The sequence below is a fragment of the Mesoplodon mirus genome (genome assembly GCF_964341445.2).
Source record: "Mesoplodon mirus genome assembly, chromosome: 7".
Taxonomy (NCBI): Eukaryota; Metazoa; Chordata; class Mammalia; order Artiodactyla; family Ziphiidae; genus Mesoplodon; species Mesoplodon mirus.
In genome coordinates, this window is record NC_138983.1 from 74,529,231 (window position 1) to 74,541,612 (window position 12,382).

The 12,382-nt window shown below is 43.8% G+C and overlaps 1 protein-coding gene across 1 annotated transcript in view; it reads right to left on the reverse strand.

Annotated features, from left to right (window-relative positions):
- The window catches only part of LOC309807970 (forkhead-associated domain-containing protein 1-like), a gene marked incomplete at both ends in the record, with an annotated part of 79,328 nt that overhangs the window by 17,680 nt on the left and 49,266 nt on the right, over positions 1-12,382 (reverse strand). Inside the window, one exon of the mRNA XM_082627981.1 lies at positions 867-975. Within this exon, the coding sequence (XP_082484107.1) occupies positions 867-975 (109 nt within the window). The remainder of the gene's footprint in view (positions 1-866; positions 976-12,382) is intronic.

The following is a 12,382-nucleotide window of genomic DNA, read 5'->3' on the forward strand; positions in this document are numbered from 1 at the left end:
ATAAAGAACCTGAGCTTTATTAAGTCCCGAGACCAGATGCGTGATCTCGATTAAAAGATAGTGGGTTCTGACTGGGTTCGAGTCCCAGCCCACGGGTTCAAGTCCCACCTGAGTTCCATGGTTGCACACCCACTAAGCTGGTCCCCCTTGGCCTCCCCCCTTGAAGCGCTGGCCACCACGACACACAGTTTATTTTCTCCATAGCACCACTGCTCTCTGAAGTGGGCTTGTTTATTCATCCGTTTACTTTTATTGTCTGTCACCCCCTCCCAAATCTGTGAGTACAGGAATCTGACTGTCTTGCTTGGCTCTCCCTCCCCGGAGCCTGGAACGGGGCCTGACACCTAGAAGGAGCTCAAGAAACATGTGGAAGCAATGAAGGAATCCAGGGAATCAAAGCTCAGCTACAGCTGTGCGTTGGCTGCCCCTCTCCCAACCCAAGCCCTTTATCAGGGAACCACCTCTGATCAAATTAGAAAATGGTTTCCTTTGGGCCCAAGTGCACTCGGCTGAAATGGGTGAGACTATGGGTGCCTTAAAGGAGTGACCCCATTTTGTCCATGCTCTAGTTTGCACTCAGGCTGCTTTGTGGAACCACCCAAGCCACAAGGCGACCTGTGTTCTCCCTGGTGGGGCCAGTGCTCAGGAGACCTTGTAGCCAAGAGATACCATTCTCTCAAATATTTACCAGGCCCTGCCCTCGGAACTGGGTGGCAAGAAACCTCCACTGAGGGAGAACTCTAATGCACCGACACGGGTGATCCCTGAGGCTGCACCCGTGTCACGGGCACAGGTGCGCTGGTTGACTGGTGATGTCTGCAGGGGGAGGGCAGAAGCTCTGGGGCCTGAATGCAGAAGGGCCTCACCTGACGTGATGGCGGCGTCCCTCCTTAAGTTCTCGGCCTTGTGCTTCAGGGAGGTGATATCCAGGGTCTGGCTCAGCACCTGGTTGTAGCCTTGTTGTAGGGCACTGATCTGTGGAAGGAGGCAACACACAGTCAGAGGGGGCCAGCCAGGCCTGCAGGACACGCTGGTACTTCTCCAACATTGGGCAAAGAGTCGGGCTGATCTTGGATCGGGGTGTTGGGGAAACCAAGGTTTTCAGTTGTCACTAGTGGAAGGGGCAGGAGGGGCCTGTTCCTTCAGTGACCACCATGTCATCGGTCCTCAAGACACGAACCTTATCTTTGTGGCCACCCAGGGGCTCCGGTGCTGCTGTCTTCCTATGACCTGTGGGTTTTCAGCCATAAATAGACCAGCTGTTGGTTCCAGATCATCCAGCACTGACTGGATGCACAGCAAAGTTCAAGAGCCGGGAGCAGGTTATGAAATGAATTCCCGCTAATGAGAATAGAGGGTAGTTTATACCTCACAGAACACTCCAGAGTTTACAAAGCCCGTTCACACATGCTACACTGATACTCGTCACAGCGTTGCTGAAGGCTGACGTTCCCATTAATGTGCCCATTTTGCAAGGGAGCCAGGTTGAGACTCAGAGAGGCGAGGCCCCCTGCTCGGGATCACGTGGCTGGTCAGACGAGGAGTCTGATTCAAACCCAGTCTTTAGTTGCCTGGTTCCTCCTTCCCAGGTGGCTCTAGGAATGAACGTGAGAAGTTGGAGGCTGTAAAGCATGGCATGGACTCGGGAGCCGGACTGTGGCCTTCAAGTCCTGTCTCTGCCAGTTAACGGGCTTTGTGAACACAAGGAGGACACCATATTCTGTTTCCTTTTGTTCAGTCTGCACGCGGGGTGATGGTAGTCCCAACCTGATAGGATTGTTAGAAGTATTTTAATAAGTAAGCATGTGTACAAGTGCTCAGATCAAGCCTGGCACACGGCACAGGGGGAAGAGCTATGACGGTCCTCTCCTCTGACTACCCACGGGGTGTTTTTTTTCTTTTGTTTTGGGTTTATTTTGGTTTTTTTTTGCGGTACGCGGGCCTCTCACTGTTGTGGCCTCTCCCATTGTGGAGCACAGGCTCCGGTCGCGCAGGCTCAGTGACCATGGCTCAGGGGCCCAGCCACTCCGCAGCATGTGGTATCTTTCCGGACCGGGGCACGAATCCGTGTCCCCTGCATCGGCAGGTGGACTCTCAACCACTGCGCCACCAGGGAAGCCCTCACGGTGTGTTTTAGCTTCAACTTCCCTCGTCCGTCTCTGGGGAAGGTAGTTGGTAATCTTTATGTGTGCATTTGTAAGCCTTGCCAGGCTCACTTAAACGCCAGTGTGGTTGTTATTAAGAGGAAATACAGGGGCTTCCCTGGTGACGAGGTGGGTGACAGTCCGCCTGCCGATGCAGGGGACGCGGGTTCGTGACCCAGTCCGGGAAGATCCCACATGCCGCGGTGCGGCTGGGTCTGTGGGCCATGGCCGCCGAGCCTGCGCATCCGGAGCCTGTGCTCCGCAATGGGAGAGGCCACAACAGTGAGAGGCATGTGTACCACAAAAAAATAATAATAATAAAAAAATAAAGGAAATACAGGAATCGTGGGTGGGAGCACCACAGGCCGGCTCTATCTATGGCTGCTGTGAGCACCCTCTAAGTCCATGGCTCAGAGCCCCCTCAAGGGCGGGCCCCTCTCCAGGGGTCTAGGTCTACACGTGGGGTGCGGAAGGCTCTCCATCAAATGCAACGTTGGTAAGGGCCCGAAAGTAGCTGCCAGGCCTCGGCCTCCACAGAGCAGGTACCCGAGAGGCCGGGAAAGAGAGCTGGGCCCAGAACCCCCTCCCTCTCGGTCTGATGTGGCCAGACTGCTTGTTCTGAGTGGCCCGGACATTCCCACCTCAAGGTGCACTGTGGGCCTTTGCCCTGTGATTTTTCAGATGTCAGGCCTCAGTACTCCCACAGGGACACGTTTATTGGGGCATAAATGTCAAGCAATCCGTAGACAGGACAAGAGCTAGCTTGTTTTTTTTTTTTTTTTTTTTTTTTCGCTGTACGCGGGCTTCTCACTGTTGTGGCCTCTCCCGTTGTGGAGCACAGGCTCCGGATGCGCAGGCTCAGTGGCCATGGCCCACGGGCCCAGCCACTCTGCGGCATGTGGGATCTTCCCGAACCGGGGCACGAACCTGTGTCCCCTGCATCGGCAGGCGGACTGTCAACCACTGCACCACCAGGGAAGCCCCACTAGCTTGTTTTGATAGATCAAAACGGAAGTGACAAGGAGAAGGATGCAATTTCTTTTCTTTTTTTAAAAAATAAATTTTATTTATTTATTTATTTATTTTTGGCTGCGTTGGGTCTTTGTTGCGGTGCATAGGCTTATTGTGGCGCCTTCTCTTGTTGCAGAGCCTGGGCTCTAAGCACACGGGCTTCAGTAGTTGTGGCACGAGGGCTCAGTAGCTGTGGCGCACCGGCTTACATGCTCCACGGCATGTGGGATCTTCCCAGACCAGGGCTCCATCCCGTGTCCCCTGCACTGGCAGGCGGATTCCTAACCACTGTGCCACCAGGGAAGTCCTGGGTGCAATTTCTTTGTTCTCCTAAGGTAAGGTTGCCAGATTTAGGGGAGGAAAAAAGGATGTTCACTTAAAATAGGATTTCAGATAACGAATAATATTTTAGTGCAAATGTGTCCCATGCAATATTTGGGACACACGCTAAAACGAAATTCTAAAATTCAAATTTAACTGGGTGTCCTTACTTTATCTGGCAACCCCACCCGAAGAGAGTTCCTAAACTTCAGTCCTTCATATACCACTTTCACCATTTTTCCCATGTCTCTTGGCTAGCCCCACTATAATTTCTTAGCATTTTTCGTAGAAGCAGCTCCCTTTTTAAACTTAAAAACGTGCATTAAATTAAAAATAACTGTTATAAGAGTAAATAGAGACTCAGTGTCTTAAATAAAAATAATCCCTCCAAAAGAAGAAATACAGGAATTTCCCTGTTTACCATCAGACCAGGTTGCGGGCATCATGCTTAAAAAAAAAAAAAAAGATTGGGGGGAGGTGGTGGGCATGCCTAGGTAATGGAGTTCGGGCGTGCTGATATGGCCACCAGATGGCGCTCACAGCCTTTGGTCTTGGTTTGTGTCCTTGGAAATCTTGTCATTATTACTCTGGTAGAATTAACAGAACCGTCAAGGTCTCACAAGTTTTCTGACTCGTTTCATGCACCATCATGGTTCAGAGTCTAGGACATTTGGGGCAGTTACACTTACTTTTTCCCTGGGGCACCTGAGACATTATTGGGGGGGGGTCTATGCTAGAAGTTGCGGGGACACAGGCCACTCTGACCCCCACTCTCCCCAAGGCTATACTTTTGCATGTTTGTGCTTTGGAAACTTTGAGTGAAAAAATTCTTTCACATCTTACTTTTCTCTGTTGGGGGGAAATACAACTTTTCCATAAAAGGTCCTTGGAACACTGAAAGTGTTTTTAAGCTCTTCTCAGCTTAATGCTTTTATTTGCATGATACCAGAGATAGAACACACAGAGACAAACTTCCAGAAGGGAAAACATACGTTCCCCTCTAAGACTCCAGTGGTTTTGACAGATTGAAAATATTTCAATCTGAGTGTCAGAGTTTTAGGATTTCGGATTGCTGGAAAACTCCAAAGAGTCTTCAAACCTCTTTGATACTTTTACTATCAAAGTAAATATCCATATTGTTTGTAATGGCATAAATTCCAAGATGTTTAATGTCTGTTAAGCTGTGTAATAAAATGGGCACTGAATCATAAGAAAGTTAAGAGTGCTAGGAGGAGTGATTGTTTCAGGATGATAATTTGGCTTCTAATTAGCACAGGCGTATAAGAGCACATGGAGGTAAGAATTTTCTAGTGATACTGTAGCAGGTCGAAGATCTCTGAGAGCAAATCATTATGCACACACCTTCGGGGACCAGGGAAAACACATAAAGTAATCAGAACCATAAATCAACCTGCCATGTGGCTTATACTTCTGGTGGAATGCTCTGCAGGCAGTAGAATAGTTAAGAAACTAAAATGTCAGTGGATGAAACTCGATTTGAGTTCAAACCGATGGAGCCTCTGGTTCATATATGCCTTGCTATAAAATATTCTTCTTCAGTTATAAGTGAAGCTCCAGGGGTAGGGGAGGCAAGAGCATGATGCATCAGTGTAATTATTTCTAGATAATTTCTTTGTAAAAAAACATTTTTCCCCCAGATATCGGCAGCCACTTTAAATAAAACTCAAATTGGGACCGGCTGATATTCAAAGATATGTGGAAATTATATAATATTCTATGTCAAATATATTTCAATTATTTAAAAAAAGGTATGTGGGGAATTCTCTGGCAGTCCAGTGGTTAGGACTCTGTGCTTCCACTGCTGGAGGCCTGGGTTTGATCCCTGGTCAGGGAACTAAGATCCTGCAAGCCGCGTGGTATGGCCAAAAATAAAAAAGGTATGTGGGAATAATTCAGCCTCATCCATGTACCTGAAAAAGACATGTCATTTTCTCAGGAAAGCTCTGAAATGGGAGAATAACTGAAAGGAATATTTCAGCAAAATTGTGTTCAGTTCAAGAAAAAGATGCTCATTAATGTGTCAGCTACCTGTCAAGGTAGCTGTTTGCACTAATAATTCCTACAGGACCTGTTACTTTCATTGTTTTTTCAAAACCAGGTTTGAAGGAGAGTCATTAGTTCATTTACATATTAGAGCATGTATTTGTTGACTTGTTTTTTCTGTCTCCCTCACTAGAGCATAACAGGGGGAAGGATCATGTCTGTCTTGTTCTCTGCTGAATTCTCAGAGCCTGGAAGAGGGCATGGCACGGGATAGGCCCCCCAAAATATTTCTTTGGATTAATGGACGGATGGATGGATGGATGAATAAAGAACAAACAAACAGACACGGTCCTAACAGAGTTCTAGAAGGTTACTGGGCCCAACCTTTGCCTTCATGGAGCTTACAGTTTCCTGCTAGAATCTCCTAGGTTCACCATACACAATCTGTGTCCTTTCTAGAGCACCATTTCTAGGATTGAAACTGTGTACCTAGAATCGGTTACAGAGGGAAAGACAGTAAACAGAGAACAAGAGAACAAGGGCCCCCAAGCACTGACTACGTTTTTTTTTTGCTCTCTCTTTTTTAAAAATGTTTATTTATTTATTTATATTTTTCTTATTAGTCACCCATTTTATACACATCAGTGTATACATGTAAATCCCAATCTCTCAGTTCATCATACCACCACCACCACCCCCTGCCGCTTTCCCCCCTTGGTGTCCATACGTTTGTTCTCTACATGTGTGTCTCCATTTCTGCTCTGCAAACTGGTTCATCTTTACCATTTTTCTAGGTTCCACATATATGCGTTAATATAGGATATTTGTTCTTCTCTTTCTGACTTACTTCACTCTGTATGGCAGTCTCTAGATGCATCCACGTCTCTACAAATGACCCAATTTTGTTCCTTTTTATGGCTGAGTAATATTCCATTGTATATATGTACCACTTCCTCTTTAACCATTCGTCTGTCGATGGGCATTTAGGTTGCTTCCATGATCTGGCTATTGTAAATAGTACTGCAATGAACACTGGGGTGCATGTGGCTTTTTGAATTATGGTTTTCTCTGGGTATATGCCCAGTAGTGGGATTGCTGGGTCCTATGGTAATTCTATTTTTAGTTTTTTAAGGAACCTCCATACTGTTCTCCATAGTGGCTGTATCAATTTACATTCCCACCAACAGTGCAAGACGGTCCCCTTTTCTCCACACCGTCTCCAGCATTTGTTGTTTGTAGATTTTCTGATGATGCCCATTCTAACTGGTGTGAGGTGATACCTCATTGCAGTTTTGATTTGCATTTCTCTAATAATTAATGATGTTGAGCAGCTTTTCATGTGCTTCTTGGCCAGCGGTATATCTTCTTTGGAGAAACGTCTATTTAGGTCTTCTGCCCATTTTTGGATTGGGTTGTTTGTTTTTTTAATATTGAGCTGCATGAGCTCTTTATATATTTTGGATATTAATCATTTGTCAGTTGCTTCCTTTGCAAATATTTTCCCCCAGTCTGAGGGTTGTCTTTTCATCCTGTTTATGGTTTCCTTTGCTGTGCAAAAGCTTTGAAGTTTCATTAGGTCCCATTTGTTTATTTTTGTATTTATTTCCATTACTCTAGGAAGTGGATCAAAAAATATCTTGCTGTGATTTATGTCAAAGAGTGTTCTTCCTATGTTTTCCTCTAAGAATTTTAGAGTGTCTGGTCTTACATTTAGGTCTCTAATCCGTTTTGAGTTTATTTTTGTGTATGGCGTTAGGGAGTGTTCTAATTTCATTCTTTTACATGTAGCTGTCCAGTTTTCCCAGCACCACTTATTGAAGAGACTGTCTTTTCTCCACTGTATATCCTTGACTCCTTTGTCATAGATTAGTTGACCATAGGTGTGTGGGTTTATCTCTGGGCTTTCTATTCTGTTCCATTGACCTATATTTCTGTTTTTGTGCCAGTACCATATTGTCTTGATTAGTGTGGCTTTGTAGTATAGGCTGAAGTTAGGGAGTCTGATTCCTCCAGCTCCGTTTTTTTCCCTCAAGACTGCTTTGGCTATTCGGGGTCTTTTGTGTCTCCACACAAATTTTAAGCTTTTCTGTTCTAGTTCTCTAAAAAATGCCATTGGTAATTTGATAGGGATTGCATTGAATCTGTAGATTGCTTTGGGTAGTAGAGTCATTTTCACAATATTGATTCTTCCAATCCAAGAACATGGTATATCTCTCCATCTGTTGCTAGCATCTTTAATTGCTTTCATCAGTGTCTTACAGTTTTCTGCATACAGGTCTTTGTCTCCCTAGGTAGGTTTATTCCTAGGTATTGTATTTTTTGGTTGCAGTGGTACCTGAGAGTGTTTCCTTAATTTCTCTTTCAGATTTTTCATCATTAGTGTATAGGAATGCAAGAGATTTCTGTGCATTCATTTTGTGTCCTGAAACTTGACCAAGTTCATTGATTAGCTCTAGCAGATTTCTGGTGGCATCTTTAGGATTCTCTCTGTAGAGTATCCTGTCATCTGCAAACAGTGACAGTTTTACTTCTTCTTTTTCAATTTGGATACCTTTTATTGCTTTTTCTTCACTGATTGCTGTGGCTAGGACTTCCAAAACTATGTTGAAGAATGGTAATGAGAGTGGACATCCTTGTCTTGTTCCTGATCTTAGAGGAAATGCTTTCAGTTTTTCACCATTGAGAATGATGTTTGCTGTGGCTTTGTCATATATGGCCTTTACTATGGTGAAGTAGGTTCCCTCTATGCCCACTTTCTGGAGAGTTTTTATCATAAATCAGAGTTGAATTTTGTCAAAAGCTTTTTCTGCATCCATTGAGATGATCATATGGTTTTTCTTTTTCAATTTGTTAATATGGTGTATCACATTGATTGATTTGCATATATTGAAGAATCCTTGCCTCTTTGGGATAAATCCCACTTGATCATGGTGTATGATCCTTTTAATGTGTTGCTGGATTCTGTTTGCTAGTATTTCGTTGAGGATTTTTGCATCTATATTCATCAGTGATATTGGTCTGTAATTTTCTTTTTTTGTAGTATCTTTGTCTGGTTTTGGTATCAGGGTGATGGTGGCCTCAGAGAATGAGTTTGGGAGTGTTCCTTCCTCTGCAATTTTTTGGAAGAGTTTGAGAAAGATGGGTGTTAGCTCGTCTCTAAATGTTTGATAGCATTCACCTGTGAAGCCTTCTGGTCCTGGACTTCTGTTTGTTGGAAGATTTTTAATCACAGTTTCAATTTCATTACTTGTGATTGGTCTGTTCATATTTTCTATTTCTTCCTGGTTCAGACTTGAAAGGTTATAACTTTCTAAGAATTTGTTCATGTCTTCCAGGTTGTCCATTTTATTGGCATAGTGTTGCTTGTAGTTGTCTCTGAGGATGCTTTGTATTTCTGCGGTGTCTGTTGTAACTTCTTTTTCCTTTCTAATTTTATTGATTTGAGTCCTCTCCCTCTTTTTCTTGATGAGTCTGGATAATGGTTTATCAATTTTGTTTAACTTCTCAAAGAACCAGCTTTTAGTTTTATTGATCTTTGCTATTGTTTTCTTTGTTTCTATTTCATTTATTTCTGCTCTGATCTTTATGATTTCTTGCCTTCTGCTCACTTTGGGTTTTGTTTGTTCTTCTTTCTCTAGTTCCTTTAGGTGTAACGTTAGATTGTTTATTTGAGATTTTTCTTGTTTCTTGAGGTAGGCTTGTATAGCTATGAACTTCCCTCTTAGAACTATGGGATGCTTTTGCTGCATCCCATAGGTTTTGGATCGTCGTGTTTTCATTGTCATTTGTCTCAAGGTATTTTTTGATTTCCTCTTTGATTTCTTCAGTGATCTCTTGGTTATTTAGTAACGTACTGTTTAGCCTCTATGTGTTTGTGGTTTTTACAGGTTTTTCCCTGTAATTCATTTCTAATCTCATAGCGTTGTGGTCAGAAAAGATGCTTGATATGATTTTAATTTTCTTAAATTTCCTGAGGCTTGATTTGTGACCCAAAACGTGATCTATCCTGGAAAATGTTCCGTGCGCACCTGAGAAGAAAGTGTAATCTGCTGTTTTAGGATGGAATGTCCTACAAATATCAATTAAATCTATCTGGTCTATTGTGTCATTTAAAGCTTGTGTTTCCTTATTAATTTTCTCTTTGGATGATCTGTCCATTGGTGTAAGTGAGGTGTTCAAGTCCCCCACTATTATTGTGTTACTGTTGATTTCCTCTTTTAGAGCTGTTAGCGATTGCCTTTTGTATTGAGGTGTTCCTATGTTGGGTGCATATATATTTATAATTGTTATATCTTCCTCTTGGATTGATCCCTTGATCATTACGTAGTGTCCTTCCTTGTCTCTTGTAACATTCTTTATTTTAAAGTGTATTTTACCTGATATGAGTATTGCTACTCCAGCTTTCCTTTGATTTGCATTTGCATGGAATATCTTTTTCCATCCCCTCACTTTCAGTCTGTATGTGTCCCTAGGTCTGAAGTGGGTCGCCTGGAGACAGCATATAGATGGGTCTTGTTTTTGTATCCTTTCAGCAACCCTGTGTCTTTTGGTTGGAGCATTTGATCCATTCACGTTTAAGGTAATTATCGATATGTATGTTTCTATGACCATTTTCTTAATTGTTTTGGGTTTGCTTTTGTAGGTCCTTTTCTTCTCTTGTGTTTCCCACTTAGAGAAGTTCCTTTAACATTTGTTGTAGAGCTGGTTTGGTGGTGCTCAATTCTCTTAGCTTTTGCTTGTCTGTCAAGCTTTTGATTTCTCCATCGAATCTCAATGAGATCCTTGCTGGGTAGAGTAATCTTGGTTGTACGTTCTTCCCTTTCATCACTTTAAGTATATCATGCCACTCCCTTCTGGTTGGTAGAGTTTCTGCTGAGAAATCAGCTGTTAACCTTCTGGGAGTTCCCTTGTATGTTATTTGTCATTTTTCCCTTGCTGCTGTCAATAATTTTTCTTTAATTTTTGCCAAGTTGATTACTATGTGTCTCGGTGTGTTTCTCCTTGGGTTTCTCCTGTATGGGACTCTCTGTGCTTCCTGGACTTGGGTGGCTATTTCCTTTCCGATGTTAGGGAAGTTTTTGACTATAATCTCTTCAATATCTTCTCGGGTCCTTTCTCTCTCTCTTCTCCTTCTGGGACCCGTATAATGTGAACGTTGTTGTGTTTAATGTTGGCCCAGAGGTCTCTTAAGCTGTCTTCATTTCTTTTCATTCTTTTTTCTTTATTCTGTTCCGCAGCAGTGAATTCCACCATTCTGTCTTCCAGGTCACTTATCCGTTCTTTTGCCTCAGTTATTCTATTGATTCCTTCTAGTGTGGTTTTTTTTTTCAGTTATTGTATTGTTCATCTCTGTTTGTTTGTTCTTGAATTCTTCTAGATCTTTGTTAAACGTTTCTTGCATCTTCTGGATCTTTGCCTCCATTCTTTTTCTGAGGTCCAGGATCATCTTCAGTATCATTATTCTGAATTCTTTTTCTGGAAGATTGCCTCTCTCCATTTCATTTAGTTGTTTTCTGGGGTTTTACCTTGTTCCTTCATCTGTTACATAGCCCTCTGCCTTTTCATCTTTTCTGTCTTTCTGTGAATATTGTTTTTGTTCCACAAGCTGCAGGATTGTAGTTCTTCTTGTTGCTGCTGTCTGCCCTCTGGTGGATGAGGCTATCTAAGAGGCTTGTGGAAGTTTCCTGATAGGAGGGACTGGTGGTGGGTAGAGCTGGCTGTGGCATTGGTAGGCAGAGCTCAGTAAAACTTTAATCTGCTTGTCTGCTGATGGGTGGGTCTGGGTTCCCTCCCTGTTAGTTGTTTGGCCTGAAGTGACCCAACACTGGAGCCTACCCAGGCTCTTTGGTGGAGCTAATGGCAGACTCTGGGAGGGCTCATGCCAAGGAATACTTCCCAGAACTTCTTCTGCCAGTGTCCTTGTCCCTTGGTGAGCCACAGCTGCCCCCCCCCCTCTGCAGGAGACCCTCCAACACTAGCAGGTAGGTCTGGTTCAGTCTCCTATGGGGGTCACTGCTCCTTCCCCTGGGTCCCAATGCACACACTACTTTCTGTGTGCCCTCCAAGAGTGGAATCGCTCTTTCCCCCAGTCCTGCCAAAGTCCTGCAATCAAATCCCACTAGCCTTCAAAGTCTGAGTCTCTAGGAATTCCTCCTCCCATTGCCGGACCCCCAGGTTGGGAAGCCCGACGTGGGGCTCAGAACCTTCACTCCAGTGGGTGGACTTCTGTGGTATAAGTGTTCTCCAGTTTGTGAGTCACCCACCCAGCAGGGATGGGATTTGATTTTATTGGGATTGCGCCCCTCCTACTGTCTCAGTGCGCCTTCTCCTTTGTCTTTGCATGTGGGGTATCTTTTTTGGTGAGTTCCAGTGTCTTCCTGTCGATGATTGTTCAGCAGTTAGTTGTGATTCCAGTGTTCTCGAAAGAGGGAGTGACAGCATGTCCTTCTACTCCGTCATGTTGAACCAAATCTGACTACGGTTTTAAGCAGAATTATGCACTGAGGCCAAAATTCATCAATGACCAATTGCTTTTTTATCAACTTTGTTGAGATATAATTTATGTACAAGATCAGTGGCCAATTTTAAAGTAGTTCTTTAAAACTTAAAAAAAATTTTTTTTTTCTTTTGGATTTAGTTTCAGGAGGAAGGAAGTTGACTGGTAAATCCAGACATTCTGGGTGGAGATTTTTTGGTGAAATTCCCTATAAATGAACCAGCAGCTGCCTTCAGGGTTTGATAAAGGCCTCAGTGTTTGGAACACTGTGGGGTTCCTTCTCCCCATCTCCAGCTCTTTCTGGCTGGGTCCGGGTGGGTGTGAGAAGTGGTCACTGAAGCGACAGGAGTTGGGTGGAAATGCAAAGTGGGTGTGAAAGCATGAGGTGTACAAGGTGGCAGAGCTG